Consider the following 18,104-nt stretch of genomic DNA (forward strand, 5'->3'; position numbering starts at 1 on the left):
TATTTTTCTATACAAAGGAATATTTTTAAATTTATATTACAAGAAATAAATATAAAAAATAGCATAAAAATGCTTAAAGGTGGATATTGTTTTGCTTATTTACAATGCTATAAAATCTGCAACTATAATCTTAAAAATGTTGTAGTAGACAATTTGAAACTAACTAACATTTTGAAAGATAATTTAGAATCTTGTTTAAGTGTAACTTGTAGTTACCTACATTTACAATACTATGTATTGTATTCAGATATACAAATTGTAGTTATACCGAGAAAATAAGAGTCTAAAACCAAACCTTCCTTTAAACCTTGGGGGGGGGGGGAAATGGAAAATCAAATTGGAAATTGTGCCAATTGTGATGTAGTATCTGAAGTACCTTGTCAAATAGTAGCAATGACTTTTTAAACAATTATAACTCTCATTATCAACCCAGTACATGACTGCCCCAAGGCTCCAGTACCGTCTATAAAACAAGGATAAGTTTCTGGTCTTCTCACATTATGTAAAATAGTTAAAGTAAAAATCTGTGTTTTACACTGTAAAACAATGTGCTTTCAAAAAAAATCACATTTGCTTAATAAAATGTAGGCTTCCCCTCTTTGAAGTCCTTCGGAGTGAGACACGGGTTTTTTTGTGGTCTGCATCATCCTTCTCATGAAATACGAGCTGTTTTCCTGAAAAGTCATGAAGACACACATCGCCATTCTGTACGTTGAAAGAAACACTGTTCTTCTCACTGGAGACATTACCTGCAAAAATAAAAGCATGGCACAAGTCAGAAATGATTCATAGTGAAAAGTCACCAAAGACATGCATATTTCTTAAAAATTTCAGTGAGTATACTGAGAACATTCATATTTCATTCTTCTTTGCTCCCTGGAATGAGTTTTAAGTAAGGATTTTTCTGTAATTAATTTGTTATATAATAATTTTCACATGTGGCCTGAGGACAGAATTTGACCTAAACTGTACAGATCATTACAGAGAGGGCCAAATCCTTCTCACCTTACTCAGACAATTATCTCCCACTGATATCTTGTCCCCATATTAGTCAAACAATATGTGATATAATTTATATATTGATAGTGTCTAATTCCAAAGCACAAACAAAACAAAAGGGAACCAACTGACTTACACCAAATTGAAAAATATATGTGCTAGATTAGGTAAGTGCAATGTAGCAGTACATAAAATACAGTATAACAAGAAAATTCAAATCAGAATACATCAATTGAGATTAATTACTAAGAACATGGAACCCAGAAAACAATAATTAAAACAATTTTGAATGTAAACTTTAATTTTTAATTTAATGTTTTTTTAAGAGTTTACCTGCTTTGCAAGACAGCTGGAGCACTGAGTTTTACCTCTTTTAAACATGTCTTGTTTGTGGAATTTGCTTTCTTTGAAGCATATGAAATACAGGCCTTGCACAGTATGCATCCAAACCCACATATGCATAGAAAGTTTGAGTGTTTCTGGTGCCACCACAGCTATGAACAAGTATACTTGCACTCACTGTGACTTATCAGCTCAGTGGAGCTTTGAGAAAACTTAAAGGGTTCCAGAATTCCTGAAATTCTAAGAGTCCTAAATCCTTGGGTATGGATCTCTTATCTCTATACATTGCATGCTAGATACTTCAGTTGTATTTTAACTCTTACTCTTTCTTTTGCATTTATTTTATTTTTCTGATAACAAAATCCAACTCTGTAAACACTTTCTTGTACAGTAGGCCAACTTGAAAGGGCTGTCAGAAGTCAGACATAGCATACATCTGATTGCTAATATTTTATGTAGGCCTTTTAAGGACAGTATTATGTGTTGTATTCAAATGATTTTCAAAGTTCCAGGGTATTTCACCACAGTTACTATAATTGATTTAATTAATATTAAGTCAAAAGAAAATGACGAATGCATTTTAAAACAAGTTTCCTCCATGCATTGTTAGTGAGCCAGAGGAGATGACAAGATATGAAAACAGAACAAAAAAAGGATGTGGGTTGATTGTGATGAAAAATATGATGTTAAGGGAAACAAAAAATGAACAAACATTTCCTTTGAGACAGAGTGTTTTGTGTTAAGCAAATATTCAGGAATGGGCTCACAAGCAGAAGTTCAGTGCAGTTATTTATGCGGGGAACTGTATTCATTAAAGATAAAAAACATTACTATTAGTATGAGTATTGGCAAAACTTGTTTTTTAAAAATTAACACTTACGAATATCTTAATCTGAGGTCATAAATCCAGTGCATGAAAATATCCTTCTGACTAACAAAGGAAAAAGAAATTCACAGTTCTGTTTATTTAAGAAGACATCAGAGACTGGTTCAGTGGCCACAAGATGTGCTTCCATATGAGGGACTGTGGTTTAATCCAGCCAAGACCAGAGCTAGATTAAGACCATCGAGGGGCAGAGGCACAACAGAACACAGGATTCCCCCATTGCTCTGCCCCAAAGAGGCAGGGGCAGCACAATAGGGTTGTATTCTAGTTACCAGGAGTGCCAGCAGTGGGGGCTCAGTATTTAACCCAGCAGACAGGGTTTTTCCTGTTTGAGTGGCTGGGCTTGAACTGCTGCTCTCTTCTCCTCCTACCACATGGCCTTCTGTTGGGGGAGGTTTTAGGTGGAGTATGTCTCTCAGAGCTATTGTTCCAGGCTCCCTACAGACTCAAGCAGATGTCAGTGTATCATTTTCACTTGTGTCATATTTTGATTGTAAAGCACATATCTCCAGGAGCAAGGGCTCTATTGGTTCAGACCTATAATACCTATGCCTTGATCTGGCTCTGATTAGGACTAGATTTGTAAGGTTTTTTCTCATCATTTTAGAAACTGAAGACAGCAAACTATCCAATAGTAATTCTCAAGTCCCTGCAAATCTGCTGGGCTGGTGTTGGATCTGCTAAAGAAAGCTGGAAAAATATACAGGACACAAAACCCAAACATACACAGTTTAATGCACAAAACTGTCAATCACTGAAACACTTATACAAATAAACAGATAAGATAAATGGGAGTTTTATTCCTCTTCATGTCTTGTAATAAAATAAAGGCTGCAAAAACAGGCAGAGGCAGAGAGACTGAAAAACAAAGCTGAGTGATGGGATTTACATGTTCATCTGGGAGCCACCTAGTCTCACAAACTCTGCAAATCTGCAAGAGAAAGGCAGAAGAAGAGACATTAGTGTGAAGTGACAGTATAAAATTGTAAATTAGAGATCCACTAACTAAGCAAAGCCACCGTCTGTATACATCTAAAATTCCAAACTTACCATCTTGGGTTACTCTATCCACCATCAGCATACTCCTGTCCTTCCATCAGCATATTTATCTCTCCTCAGGTACAACTGCCGGATGAGTGGCAGATGAGTGGAAGGAACTGGTTCATCAAAGGGCTTGCCAGGAGGACCCACTGTCTCCAGATGACCCTCCTCCCCCATATTCTAAGAAAAAGGAAGGAAACAATCAGGGCATATGTAATACAGCAGTGGTTCTCAAACTTTTGTACTGGTGACCCCTTTCACATAGCAAGCCTCTGAGTGCAACCCCCCCTGAATTAAAAACACTTTTTAATATATTTAACACTATTATAAATGCTGGAGGCAAAGCGGGGTTTGGGGTGGAGGCTGACAGCTTGCAATTCCCCCATGTAATAACTTTGTGACCCCCTGAGGGGTCACAGGCCCCAGTTTGAGAACCTCTGTAATACAGGTTCTAAAGCTTCATCCAACGCCCTCAACAAAACTCTTTTTTGGTATGAGTGGAGGCTGCAGGGGCAGGCTCACAGCATTCAAAACATTCAATTAAAAATTAAGTAAAAATAAGTGGCTTACCTCCATACATGTGTGGCAGTGTCTACCATAAAAGCATTTCAAGTTTCCAAGTGGGTTAGGAAGTGATGGTCCATCACCTCCATCTGCAATGGTGCATCAGCAGGAAGATGATGTACCAACTCAGGACATATGCTGAGATCCTCAGCCTGGACAGAACCTCATTGCAGAAGCAGACCATGGACTCAGTGTCATCTGAGAGGCTAGCATTGAACAGGACAGGGAGATGACCTCAAATCAATGGAATTGCTCACCTATTAAAGCCATTGGAGTTTGTCTATAATTCCAAAATACCACTGAGGACCCAAAATCCTCTGCTCTGGAAAGCTGTGCTGGGATTTGTGGCTTAGTTGCCACAATGCACAAATACAGCAAAGGCTTAGGTGAGCATTGTAAGTCTTTCTATTTAATGTAGTTGTAGCTGTGTCAGTCCCAGGATATTACAGAGACAAGGTGGGTGCGGTAATATCTTTTATTGGACCAACTTCTATTGGTGAGGGAGACAAGCTTTCGAGCCACACAGAGCTCTTCTTCAGGTCTGGGGAAGGTACACCTGAAGAAGAGCTATATGTGGCTTGAAAGCTTGTCTCTCTCACCAACAGAAGTTGGTCCAATGAAAGATGTTACCTCACCCACATTGTTTTAATGGCAGTGAGAATTACTGTTTTGTTTTTTACCTGTGAACTGAATTGTCAGGTACCAAGAGCATTAATCCTGCTAGTATCAAACAGTGGAGGAAGGTTTTAGAGAGGGATGGGGCAAAAGGAACTATTTCACAAACTCATTTAATTTGGAAAGCTAATGAGAACATGGCAAAATGCCATTAAGATTCGATCTCCTGAAGTCTCATGATTTCTTCACAACATGTAGCCAGTCTGTGAAGTTCGTCAACTGCACATAAAACAATTTGAGCAATAACAATAGTGCTAAGACTCAGCCCTTGACTAAGGGAAAGAAACACTGGCCTTTGGGCATCCAGGAGTACAGTATTTATGTCTTATAACATATGATGACCTATGTGCTCCACAATGTGGGATAGCCTGAGTCATTACTCTTTTATTTTCAACATGGAAAGAGGAAGTGCTGCACTATCAGAGCGCACAACCAGCATGGCCAAAGCATAAGTCGGGGTGGCCAAACTTACTGACCATCTGAGCCATATAAGACAACCTTCAGCAGTTGGAGAGCCAGGGTGCACCTGCCAGGGCTTGGAGCTTCAGCCCCATGGGAGGCACCTGCTGGGGTTCAAGGCTCCAGCCCCATGGGGCTCAGAGCTTCAGCCCTGCAGCGTGCCTGCACAGGACTGATGCCCTGAGACCCCTCCCTGCAGGGCACAAGTCCTTAGCCCCAACACCCTGCTGCAGGGCTGAAGCCCCAGGCTCCCGCCTCCCCCAGTCTGGTAGGTGGAGAATGGGGAGAAATGTGGGGGGGGGGGGTCTGCCAGCCACACTTCAGCTGTAAAAGAGCCACATGCAGCTCACAAGCCATGGTTTGGCCACCCCTGGCATAAGTCATGCTCTCTTTTTTGTGCTGCCATTAGATAAAAATGCAAAACTTAGATTACTTTCAGCCATAAGAGGTTCATTTTTTTGTGGGTGCATTCAAATTATGTGCATATCTAATTTTCTCACTAGCCATTCCAATTTGCATCTGAAATGGAATGACGTGACATTTGAACACCTGCATTTCCATGAGCCAGGAAAGGGGAGAGATGGATAGGGAATGAGTATGTCCACATTGCCTACAGAGAATAACAACTTAATAGGGAGCATTATGTTTGTCCTAAGTGGAAGCATGCACATTTGTAATGGGGGAGGTTTAGGCTGGATATTAGGGGGAAAAATTTCACTAGGGGGGTGGTGAAGCACTGGAATGGGTTACCTAGGGAGGTGGTGGAATCTCCTTCCTTAGACGTTTTTAAGGTCAGGCTTGCCAAAGCCCTGGCTGGGATGATTTAGTTGGGGATTGGTCCTGCTTTGAGCAGGGGGTTGGACTAGATGACCTTCTAAGGTCCCTTCCAACCCTGATATTCTATGAAGTCATGAAGCATTTTGTCCTTAAGCACCATTTCCTGCAACACATAAATACATTTCCATTAGGGAAGATTGGCCATGGAAGTCACAGAAAAAATACTGTAACTGAGCTCCATTACTTACCCAGTAGCCAACAGCTATGCAGCTCTCTGGCTGTGACCTCTTAAGTGAGAAGATTTTATGGCCTCTGTTGTCCCATTCTCCCTTTCTTACTCTGCTTCCCCAGCCTCATAAGGGGGTTACATGTGGATGTCCTGGTAATGCTAGCAGGGGTTCTGCAGATCAAGCCCTCACACACTAATAGCACTCCCAAATGATAGCTTTCATGTTTTTAAAAATTATTTTATTGGATGTCATCACATTTCTTTCATCAGTAGACTGTGTTTTCTTTAAGAGTTGATAGCTATTTTTAAATGTTCTTAAAGTTTTCCACTGCTAGTTCTGTCTTCAACTGACAAGCAGGATATAAATAGCACTTCTGCTGGGTATTTGAGTAATGTATACCATTTACAATTTTGCATATAATCACCAGTTCACGTTAAGTATGAGAAGTGAGTATTTTTAAAAAAATGTACTACTATATTACCCTCAACTGGATAATTTTAGTATTATTATTTATAAGACCACACTAAAACATTTTGATTCTGTATTCATAAATAATAATTGGTTCACTGCCCACTTTAAATTGCCATAATAGAGCCTAAAACTGTTTTAAAATAACAAAAGGATATAGTTTGAGAAGTACTCTTTTGCAACATACATACCATTCCCATTTGCGTGTACTGAATAATCATTATTCATTAGCAGTGTGGTGGAATTAGTAGAGTTACTGTTTGATTGTAAGGAATTGGAAGAACTGGATACTCCTTGGTTTACAGTCTGCTTCTTTAAACCATTAGTAGCAGTTCTACTCCAATCTATAGTAGAATAAGTGTTATAGAAAATAGTGCAGTACATTCAAGCACAAATAAATGCAAGAGTACAGTTAATAATGCAATTTAACTTAAATTCTAGCAAAGATCTTTTCCCAGTATTTCAGATAGAAAACTATTCTCGTAGGAATTGCATAATTCTAGATGTGTAAGAATTTACATTTTCTCTTTTTAATTTCTTAGTTTTAAAAAGTCACTAATCATACTTTTGTGACTGTATGCCCATTTAGAGATTACCAGTAACTGCAACCGCAGTACTTCACCTTTGAGTTTAGATTGTGTAAGGGTATGTATAACTTTTCAAATACAATTATGTTACAATACAAGACCCCAAAAAAATTGTTAGGAAGACACATTATTCTCAAAGCTGCCTCTGACCCTGCTCCCACTGAAGTCATTGCTAAGGCTACCATTGACTTTGAGGAAGCAGATCTTTGGGGATTGATTTAGGTCCCAGTCATACAAAAGACTCCACAAGGCTACAGCCTTATATATATGCAGAGTCCCAATCAAAATTAATACTTTATACAGCAGTATTTTGCAATTAAATAAAATGCAATCTTTATGCATCAGGAAAATAAAACAAAGTAGTAGATATATCTGGAAATATTGCTATGCTATTTATTGCATAACAATATTTGCTAAGGAGAATGGGGACTTTACACCTGACAGTAATTATATAATTTACAAATGTAGAAAACAATGTTTAATATTTACCAGAATTTTCAGCCAGCCTGAATTTTCCACAACACAGATATCGTCTCCACTGTTTGCGGACATTTTCCTTTGCCACACAGTAGAAGATAAAAATGAAGAATCCTGCAAAGTACCAAATGTCAGAATATTACTTCAAGCCATAGAATTTTTGCCGTTTTGTAACTTTTTTAAATGGATGTGTCGTTTTTCTTTTGTTTCTTCTCAAGTCAACTGATCCCAATCAAATGATCTCATACTCTTTTGTTCAGCAGAGACACTGATAGTCTAAACAATAGACTGATGCCATTACCTGAAATGCTTTTTCTCATTACACTTGCATGATATGTATTAGATATAAGGAGGATACAGAGTACCAAAAATTCAAATACATCAGGTAACTGAGTTTAAAATATGAAGATCTGTGTGGAGCTGCAAGTTTATTTGAACCTTCAGTACAGAAATCAAGACAAGATAACAACACAACCTCATTATAGCAGTATAATTTCAAATCTGAGGTATAATCAACTGAATTTGGCTTTCTCTACATACTTTGTGGAACTTCTCCATATTTTATTTGGAGTTAATATATTGCTGCTGCTGCTTATGATGGAATCAATAACACTTACAGACCAGTGTTCATGTTGATAGGCCACTGGGGCAAATTTTATTAAACCTAATGCAAATTCAAGGTTACCAGGCAGCTTTTCCGCCCCCCACCCCAGCCGCAGTTACAATTAAGTCATAGTGAAAGCCCACGTGGGCTAACAGCTCATGCTCAAATAACAGTAATTGTAGCCCTCTTCACCACAAATTCAAAGCCACATCTTTTCCTGGAAGGATGCAAATCACACATGTTGGGGTACCTCAAACTGTGCCAGATCACAAATCCACCCGCTTTTCACTGCTTCCCATACAGAGTGGGACTGTACTTGCTTCCAAACCTTCCACTTTTCAAAGAAAGCGTGTCAGAAATATTTACACTGCCTGCCAGCTACAATGTATCAAAGAAGAATGTGGTTGTGCAATTCTTTACGTTAGATTTCAGGGAATGAAAAATAAAGGAGAAGCTACAAGTTTGGACTGGAGAAGACAGAGATTAGCATTTTCTGGACCAATTCTCAGGGTAAGTTAGACACCTAACTCCCATTGTGTTCAATAGGAGTTAGGCACCTAGATGCTTTTGAAAATCTGCATCTTTGGGCACTTCAATTTGGCCCTAATGCTCAGATTTTTAATGGTATTTAGATGTTGCTCTGCTCATTGTTGCAAGGCCTAAGGCCCAGATCCTCGAAGATATTTAGACATCTAACTTCCATTGAAATCAGTGGGATTTTCAGATCTGGGCCTAAGTGATTTAGACAGCTAAGTCCCATCTTCAGAAGTGACTTAGGCACTGAGAAGCGTAAGTCACAATGAAAGCCAATGGGAATCAGCCTTCTAAGTGCCTAAGTTACTTTTGAAAATAGGACTCAGCCATCTAAATCACTTATACCTTGCAGTGCTGTGTGGAACAACACCAAATTACTTTTAAAAATCAGGTCCTAAATGCCTAACTGATTTGAAAATGCAACATAGGGTAAAAATTTTCAAAAGCAAATAAATTACGTCAGAGCCTAAATGACCCAATAGGTCTTTTGTCCTGTAGCTTTTGTGATTCTATGAATGAATCTTAAGACGACAATTTTCATTACAATGCACTCAAAAAGACAGCACATCACTTCTGAAAGCATTTGCTTTGCATTAATTTTCTTTAAATGTAATACAACTATTAAGCAGGGTCATCTTCAAGGTAGTTTTATTTTTTATATTATGTAACAGTAAAGATATAATTTTGGTAAACTCTTGTCCATAATAAAGCATTTCCTAGAACTGAATTATTCATTACATTTTTATACAAAAGGCCATAACAAAGCATAAACTTACCTTGTAACGTGTTAAAGATGGCAAAGAGGTACATAAATATCAGATTTACTGGCCCCCATGCAAAAAAGGCAAATCCCCAAGTAATTCCCAATAAGAATGTGAGGCCTGCCACACTCCTGAGGTCTTGAATACTGGTTTTTCTCTGAGTTCCAAGTTGTTTCTTCTTTTTGATTCGACAAAGCTGAATCAGCACCACTATAAACATGCCAACGTTCAACAGGAATATCATGCAGAAGTATCCCACGACAGTAATATAGAAGACAATGTTATTGTTGATCCAGCAGCTAGAATACAAAAACAAAGGAGGAAAGATCATATTATCAGACATTCATTATTAGTAATAGATATTAGGTAAAGAATAGTATTAGGCATGGCTATATTTTGTTGAAAACACATCATCCTGCAATACTCAAGGCCACATACACTGATTCAAGTTTTCATCTGTCTATGTAGGTGTTTATAACAGTGTCTATCATCATCCTATCTGAGTGAATCCCAAGGGTTAAAGCAAATAAATAAATACACCAGTGGATTAGGTTTAGGTTTCCTGTTTCCTTAGGCAATATGGTGTTTTTTGTTTGTTTTGTTTTTTACATTTAGGCTTGCTTTCTTCTACACTCTACCCTTCATCCCCCATCTCCTTTCTTTCTCTCGTCTTGCCTTCACCTTATTTTCATGCTCTAGCTCCATGCCAGTGTTTTGGAGCATACCCTCTTTTGTGACCAGGATCAGAGCCTTGCAAACAGTTTCAGGAAGACTTGACTTAATATATCCTGCAGAGATTTATTCACAGAAGTGTCACTTTCAGGAAAGAAGCTCACATACACACTCACACATCACCATTAGATAAAAGCATTCTGTTAGCATTCACTTTTGAAACATGCCTATCTTTTAACTTACAATTCATCTGGTGAGCCATTAGGAAACTTTCCATATGATCCAAGCCCATAGTTATTTGGTGTTATAGCCAATACAATGCCTACCACTACAAGTGGTACACCTGAAAGATTAGATAATAGTTATAATTCTGAATGAAAGTTTTGTGATGAGACGAAACAACTATATTTTCCTATCAAACCTAGGGCCAGGTTATGAAGGCTGTCGGAGACTGTTATATCAGGATAACTTACTTTGTAAAAAGCAAAATAAACTCACACACATTTAAAGTTTTAATCTTTCTGAACAAGACTATATATTCTGTGACTTGATCCACTTATATCACTTGCAACCTACGTTAAACTAGCAACATGTGTTGCATCTGCTCTTTGATATCACAGATTTAAGGACATGAAATACAATGGGCTTGATTTTGCCTCTCACACGTGTTTTACACTAGTTTAACTCCATTGTTTTCAGTGCAGTTACTCTTGATTTACAATAATGGGTAAGAGAAGAGAATCAGGCTTAGGGTTTTCTCATCACTTAAGTCGGAGGCACTGTTTTGCTACCTTTTGTTAGAAACAGTAGCAGTCTAGAGGTAGAATATGTAGTTGATATTCTGGAGCAATAACATTAATTTCCCCAATGGAAGAGATTCCATCTGCTTTGGGGGTTGGAAATGGAAATAGTCAAATGTGTAATTGGCTCTCAGACAGCTGCAACTGTAGTTCCAATAGAAACAATTTATTATTCATTGGAATTGCAATAGCACCCACAATATATAGTGTATGCCCCAAGAGAACTTACAATCTGAAAAACTTTGCAACAAGGGGTGAATTCTGCAACATGCTAAAGTCACAGAATAGTGAAGTAAATAGAACTCTGTTATTGATAATGCATCTGAGGATTCTGACAGGCAACAGGTATTTGATACTTGCTTTGTTGTTACTTTTAAATGGTCTTCCATCCAAAATTGTTGTGAAGAAACTATATTTATTTTAGATTCCAAACCCAGAAAAATATACGTACCCCAGCCAACGATACAAAACTTAAGAATGTATTTCCGTACATAGGTATTAAACACTTTGACAAGGGCAAGATACATGTGGAATGCTTCAAGGCCCATCCAAGTGAAGGAAACCAAGAGGAAATAATGAAGAAATACAGCAACTGTGATGCACAGGCCTCGTATGTTATACAGAGCAATCCATGAATCAAGGAGGAAAACTAGGTTGAGTAGAAGTAATGCAGCACACAGTTGAATAAGGATTTTGGAAGGGTAGTCTCTCCGGATTTTCCTAAAAAGAAAATTAGTAAGATGATATAAGCTTTCATCATTCTACGAGTATTACTGTAGATTTCACACTGATTCTGTGTTCTTTGGTCCTTAATGCAGAAGAGCCAATAAGATAAGACATTTTACATATGGTTAAGAAGTATTTATGAATGAAAAGGTTAATATTTGTGACATCACTATTCTTGTTACAACCAGGTTCTAAACTCTTATAAATACAAACATTGTTGCTTAAATTTCAGTTGTCTTAGTTTAATGTTTGTTTAAATATTTTATTACTTTTGTCCATATTTTTCTATTTTGTATATTAGGCTTCTTATTGTTGGAGTACTTCACCACAACAACACTCATCACATTCTCTATTATTAGAGGTTAGACTAGGCCTGAAAGCCTTTTTACGGGGTATCTGGAAACCTCGACAGTGGCAAATAATAATCTATAAAAGGATGCTCATAAATCATGCTCAGGGGTTCTCCGTCAAGATGTATAATTGGCCTAATGGACTGAATAAGTGAGACTCTTGTAATGGATAGGTTCTGACAACTTACAGGGAAAACTAGTGTACTGTAACTGCATTTTATTGCACAAGAACCACACAGTCCAACAGAGGGGTGGGCAAACTTTTTGGCCTGAGGGCCACATCGGGTTTCTGAAATTGTATGGAGGGCCGGTTAGGGGAGGCTGTGCCTCCCCAAACAGCCAGGCATGGCCCGGCCCCCGCCCCCTATCCAACCCCCCCTGCTTCTCACCCCCTGACAGCCCCCCTGGGACTCCTGCTGGCTCCCTGGGGCCCCTGTCCCATCCAACCACCCCTTCTTCCTGTCCCCTGACTGCCCCCAGAATCCCAGCTCCTGAATGCCCCCCCATCTAACCCCCCTTCCTGAATGCTGCCCCCATTCAACCCCCGTTCCACGCCCTCTGACTGCCCCGCCCCCTATCCACACCCCCGCCCCCTGACCACCACCCCGAACTCCCCTGCCCTCTATCCAACCCCCCCTCTCCCTGCCCCCTTACTGCGCTGCCTGGAGAACAGGTGGCTGGCGGCACCACAGCCGCACCACCCAGTGCACCAGGACAAGCAACCATGCCGCCCGGCTGTAGCCAGCCACGCTACCGCGCAGCACAGAGCACCAGATCAAGCCGTAACTCTACAAGAGCCCCGCCACCCAGAGAATTGTGCCGGTGGTGCGGCGAGCTGAGGCTGTGGGGAAGGGGGAACAGCGGGGGAGGGGCCGGGGACCAGCCTCCCCGGCCTGGAGCTCAGGGGCCGGGCAGGAGGGTCCTGTGGGCCATAATTTGCCCACCTTTGGTCTAACAACATGTTAATATTTTGGAAATGTATTGTGCATATATGTACCTTATTTTTAAAAGATTCCTTGTACATTCCACTTTATTAGGACAATTTGTAGTAACCCCTTCCCAGCTCCTTGGCTTCCAGCTATACAAAACTGCATGATACATTATTTTATTTATAAGATACTCTTCCCTGGTGAGAATCAAATCTTGATATACACCCCTTAAAGTGTACCCATTCTGTGTACTACTATTGAGGTAGAAATGAAACTTACTAGAAAAAATAGCAACTAACCTCTGCATAACTGTTGTTCTTCGAGATGTGTTACACATGTCCATTCCAAGGTAGGTGTGTGTACGCCCCGAGCACAGTCACGAGAAATTTTTCCCTCAGTGGTAGTGGTACCTGCAGAGTGGCTCTGGCACCCTCTGGTGCCGTGCATTCGTAGCGCCAGTATGAAGGGCCCAGACGACACCGTCCCCCCCACCAGTTCCTTCTATCCAGCCAACTCCGAAAAAGAGGGGTAGGATGGTGGGGGTTATGGAATGGACACGTGCAACACATCTCGAAGAACAACAGTTACAGAAAGGTTATTAAATTATTTTTCTTCTTTGAGTGAGTGCACATGTCCATTCCAATGTAAGGATGTAGATGAATCCCAAGCAGTTGCATAGGAGGTGGGATCAGAGTTCATGGACATGCTGACCGTAAAACAGCTCGACCGAAACGGGCATCATCCCTAGCCTGTTGAGTAAAGGTGTAATGACTAGAGAATGTATGCACTGATATCCAAGTTGCCGCTCTGCAGATGTCCTGAATAGGGACCTGAACCAAGAATGCTGATGATGATGCTTGCGCTCTCGTGGAGTGGGCAGTCAGGATAGCTGGTGGTGGAACACCCACCTGCTCATAACACGTACAAATGCACGATGTAATCCACGATAAAAGTCTCTAAGCCGAGATAGGGAGACCTTTCTTCCTTTCCGCAATCGCTACAATGAGTTGGGTGGATCTACGGAACGATTTAGTCCTCTCTGTGTAGAACACTATGGCAATCTAATGTCCAGAGTGTGAAGATGTTGCTCCTCCCTACTCACATGTGGCTTTGAGGAGAAAACAGGTAGGAAAATTGCCTGATTACTATGAAACTGGGAAACCACCTTCAGGAGGAAGCTGGGATGAGGACGCAATTGCACCTTATCCTTAAAGAAAACCACGTATGGAGGCTCCAACGTGAGGGTGCAGATCTCCAAGACTTTTCTGGCCGAAGTAATGGCCACTAAGAAAGCCACCTTCCATGAAAGGTATGACAAGGGACATGTTGCCAATGGCTCAAATGGGAAACCCATAAGTTTTGATAAGACCAGGTTTAAGTTCTATGGAGGGACAGGTTCCTGTACTTGGGGGTATAGTCTTTCCAGGCCCTTGATGAAATGGATGGACATCTCATGAAAAAATGAACCAGCTTTCCACCGGGGGTGAAATGATGAAATCGTTGCAAGGTGGACATTAATTGAGGAAATTGTTAAATCTTGCTGTTTCAAGCATAGCAAATAGTCGAGCATGTCCTGCAGAGACAACTTTGTGGGTGAGACTCCCTGCTGGGAAGCCCATATGGAGAACCGCCTCCATTTTGAGAGGTACATAGCCCTGGTGGAGGGCAAGCCAGCTCTCCAGGACATACCCACAGAGCTTCCAGGCCAACAGTGGAGGGAGCTGAGGTTCGAGTGGAGCAGACGACTGTGGTCCAGGGAGATCAGGTCCAGATATAGAGGGAGTGGAATTGGAGCAGCCACTGAAAGGCCTAGCAGTGTGGCGAACCAGTGCTGACGGGGCCAAGGTGGGGCTATAAGAATGACCCATGCCCAATCCCGCTTGATTTTTAGCTGAACCTTGTGCACGAGCAGGATAGAAGGGAAAGCGTAGAACAGGTGAACTGTCCATGGGAGCAAGAAGGCATCTGTGAGCAAACCTGGGCTGTGGCCTCGCAGGGAGCAAAACTTAAACCCAGTTGCAGACAGGTCTATCTGGGGAGTCCCCCAACACTGGGAAGCATCCCTCATGATGTCCAGGAAAAGGGACCACTTATGATGATTGGAGGCTGTTGAGGCAATCTGCCAGTTCGTTCTGCACTCCCGGAAGGTGAGAAGCCTCAAGAAAAATTATGTGGCCTATGCAGAACTCCTATAAGTGAATTGCTTCCTGATACAGGGTGAGTAGGGGGAGGAAGAGCGAGCCCTTCCCTTCTTGTTGAGATTGAACACAGCTGCAGTGTTGTCCATAAGCACCAGGACACTCCTGCCCGAAATGTCCGGATCAGGTGCTGCCCGATGGGACGGATGTGCTCTTCTCTCAGAGGCCAGCAAGAATGAGCATCCCGAATGGGGCCCCACCATCAAGGGCAATGCCCATGGGTTCCAAAAGGTCCATTGCATTGGCATAGGTAAGTGATCATTAGGCCAAGCACTCAATGGCACTCCTGTGCTGTGGTCCATGGCAGGGCAAGGATGACTGGAGGGGTAACAGGGGTGACTCCTCTGCTGAGAGGAGTACGGCCCAACCTCCAATTCCAACGATGAGCTTCCCTCTGGGGACCATGGAGGTGCGGTTCTCACCAGTGCTGGATATCAGTGCCAAGGTGAGGAAGCTTGCGTTGGTTTTCTTCTAGACGGTACCGTAGGGTCCAGAACCAAGCAGCCACTGGGGGCTACGTGCTCTCTCCTGGCCGCCAGCACCAACAACAATGGTTCCTGTACTGCCGGTAACAGCAGTATGGAGAGCACTACCAGATCTCTGGCAGCAGCAAACGCCTCCGGTGTAGACAGCACCTCAGTGGCGCCGGTGCCGCGCTGTCCCTCGCGTGCCGATGGTTCGTCCAGTAACAGACTCAACGGTACACACATAAGGCCTGGAGTCAACAGTTCTGACTGACGCCAAGACAGAGGAGTGGCCTGACTTAGGTTGCACTCCGCTCTGCTTTCCATGCCTGGCCTTCTTAGGATTCGGGGAACATCCCCTCTTGGCTGGCTGCCCCGTGTGCCTCTTCCTCGGCAACAAGGCTAGCACACAGTGCCGGGACTCCCACACCATAGGAGAAGCGCTCCTTAGTGACGCTGAGGTGCTCGGTGCCGAGTTCAACCATCTCAGCTCAGAGGAAGGTCTCAGTGCTGCCTCCATTAGGCGAAACTTCAATTTAGCCTGCCAGTCCTTCTTGGTATGGGGTTTAAAGTCCCTGCAAATTTGGCACCAGTCCCCAATGTGAGCCTCACCCAACCACTTCAAACAACTCAGGGGCACTGTCTTATTGCAGGCAACACAGGGCTTGAAGGGTACGGAGAAAACTCTGCTAACTAACTGGAAACAAACTATATACAACAATCAGAAAGGAAGTCCACTGAAAAGCTTACCGTAGCAAGAGGAACAATTCCAGCGACCATCACAGGCGGTAAGAAGGAACTGAAGGACACAGGGTCAGTTGGGCCCTTTAAACCAGTGCTATGAACACACGGCACCAGACGGCACCAGTGCCACCCTGACGGGTACTATGGAGAAAGAAATTTCTGGCGACTGTTCTTGGGGCACACACACACCTACATTGGAATGGACATGTGCAATCACTTGAAGAAGAAAGGACTCATCCATTGTCCTTCAGGGCGGTGGTTATGGACAATCATGGTCAAGTTTATAATGTAAGTTTAACTCTGCAGGTACTTACTCAAAGGCTATGTAGGTTACAAGAGTAACAGAAAGAAAAATTGCAGAAATGCCACAGCCTATATAGGTGATAAAAGTCAGAACCAGTGTCTGGATGGGTGATAAAGGAGAATTTCTGGACAGGTCCTAAAAAGAAAATAGAAATTATCTTTAAGCCCGAACATCTATTCTAAAGTTAAACATTTTTAAATACTAGACAGTATTTGGTCCTGCCATGCGGGCAGGGGACTGGACTCGATGACCTCTCGAGGTCCCTTCCAGTCCTAGAATCTATGAATCTATGAATCCCCTTAGCCCAAGCCCGGCGACCCCAAGTCAGCTGGCACAGGCCAGCTGCGGGTGTCTAACTGCAGTGTAGACATACCCTTAGACTTCATTGGTCATGCCCCCACTTCAACAGACTCATTTGCTTAAAGTTAAGCATGTGCATGAGCACTTTCCTGAATCAGGGATCCAAATGCACCAGTTTGGGATATTATTTATAACTAATTACCAGCAAAACTCCAAAACTTGTGAGGTGGTTGCATGTACAAACGGTTTCATTTGCTCTCCTTTCTTTAACCATGCATCCTTCATATGACCAGCCTCCTTTGCCACCTGTTACAGATAACAAGATTCCATTAAGGATAATATTTACAGTATCTCTTAAAACGATTAACAAAAGTTAACACAGCTGAGATGGCATGGCACTTAGAAATGGTGATATCAAATACTTACCATTTTTATTGAAGTCCCAAAATGCACATCTAACTGTTAAATTATCCTGTTTGAAAAAAATACACACATTTTACTGAATTATAAGTTGATGAGTAAGGCAGTTATGAGTGTAAAATGGACAGAGAAGTAAGGACTGTCTATAGCAATACAACATAATAAGGAAAAGCTATTTCTTCTATGTTAGCCTAAGGTGTACCAGACTGTGGATGGATGAGGACATCTATACAAATGTGGATATACATAACAAACTAAACTTGGCTATATGAGTAGATCTATTGCCCTTAGCTTGTGCAGAAGGATTATTATTGGTGGTAGGAATAGGGGCTTTTCCTAACTACCTGCTGTTTTGTTGTCTGTATGGACAGTGTAGATTGAATTTAAGGTTTTATTTTAATCTTTCCAAGTTTCTCACATCCTAAATATTATCTTAACCTCTTGGACCATGTGACAGAGTGTGAGTCACCTAAGGCTGACTCATCACTCTGTGCACTTTACAAGCGTCCCTACAAGGGCCAAATTCAGATCATTGGTTAAGCACCAGGTAATTAACCAGTTAATAAGATGATTTAGTTCCTCAGCTGAGGACAGTTAAAAAAGAGACAGGCGGAGATAGGAGGGTAAGGCTGAAAGGAAGGGCCAGAGAAGCTTGAGAGGTGAGATCTCTCTTTTCCCTGTGCCTGGGTACTAGGTAAAGGTTTGAGGGACCGCTGCCTTATGCTGTGGGGAACAAACCCTTGCAGAGCACGTTATAAATAAAGCTAGCTATCAGTGTGTGAGAGGACAGTTT

At 41.7% G+C, this 18,104-nt stretch overlaps 1 protein-coding gene across 1 annotated transcript in view; it reads right to left on the bottom strand.

Annotated features, from left to right (window-relative positions):
- Positions 1-458: 458 nt before the first annotated feature.
- Positions 459-18,104, bottom strand: part of LOC113406097 (adhesion G-protein coupled receptor G2-like) — a 75,085-nt gene continuing 57,439 nt past the window's right edge. Inside the window, exons 27-35 of the mRNA XM_026648722.1 lie at positions 17,318-17,363; positions 17,094-17,197; positions 16,602-16,726; positions 11,328-11,596; positions 10,320-10,419; positions 9,420-9,703; positions 7,518-7,619; positions 6,633-6,785; positions 459-749 (exon numbers count right to left, since the gene is read on the bottom strand). Of these exons, the coding sequence (XP_026504507.1) occupies positions 565-749; positions 6,633-6,785; positions 7,518-7,619; positions 9,420-9,703; positions 10,320-10,419; positions 11,328-11,596; positions 16,602-16,726; positions 17,094-17,197; positions 17,318-17,363 (1,368 nt within the window). The 3' untranslated portion in view covers positions 459-564. The remainder of the gene's footprint in view (positions 750-6,632; positions 6,786-7,517; positions 7,620-9,419; positions 9,704-10,319; positions 10,420-11,327; positions 11,597-16,601; positions 16,727-17,093; positions 17,198-17,317; positions 17,364-18,104) is intronic.

The sequence above is a fragment of the Terrapene carolina genome, unplaced genomic scaffold (assembly GCF_002925995.2).
Source record: "Terrapene carolina triunguis isolate 2854851 unplaced genomic scaffold, T_m_triunguis-2.0 Scaffold22, whole genome shotgun sequence".
Lineage (NCBI taxonomy): Eukaryota > Metazoa > Chordata > Testudines > Emydidae > Terrapene > Terrapene triunguis.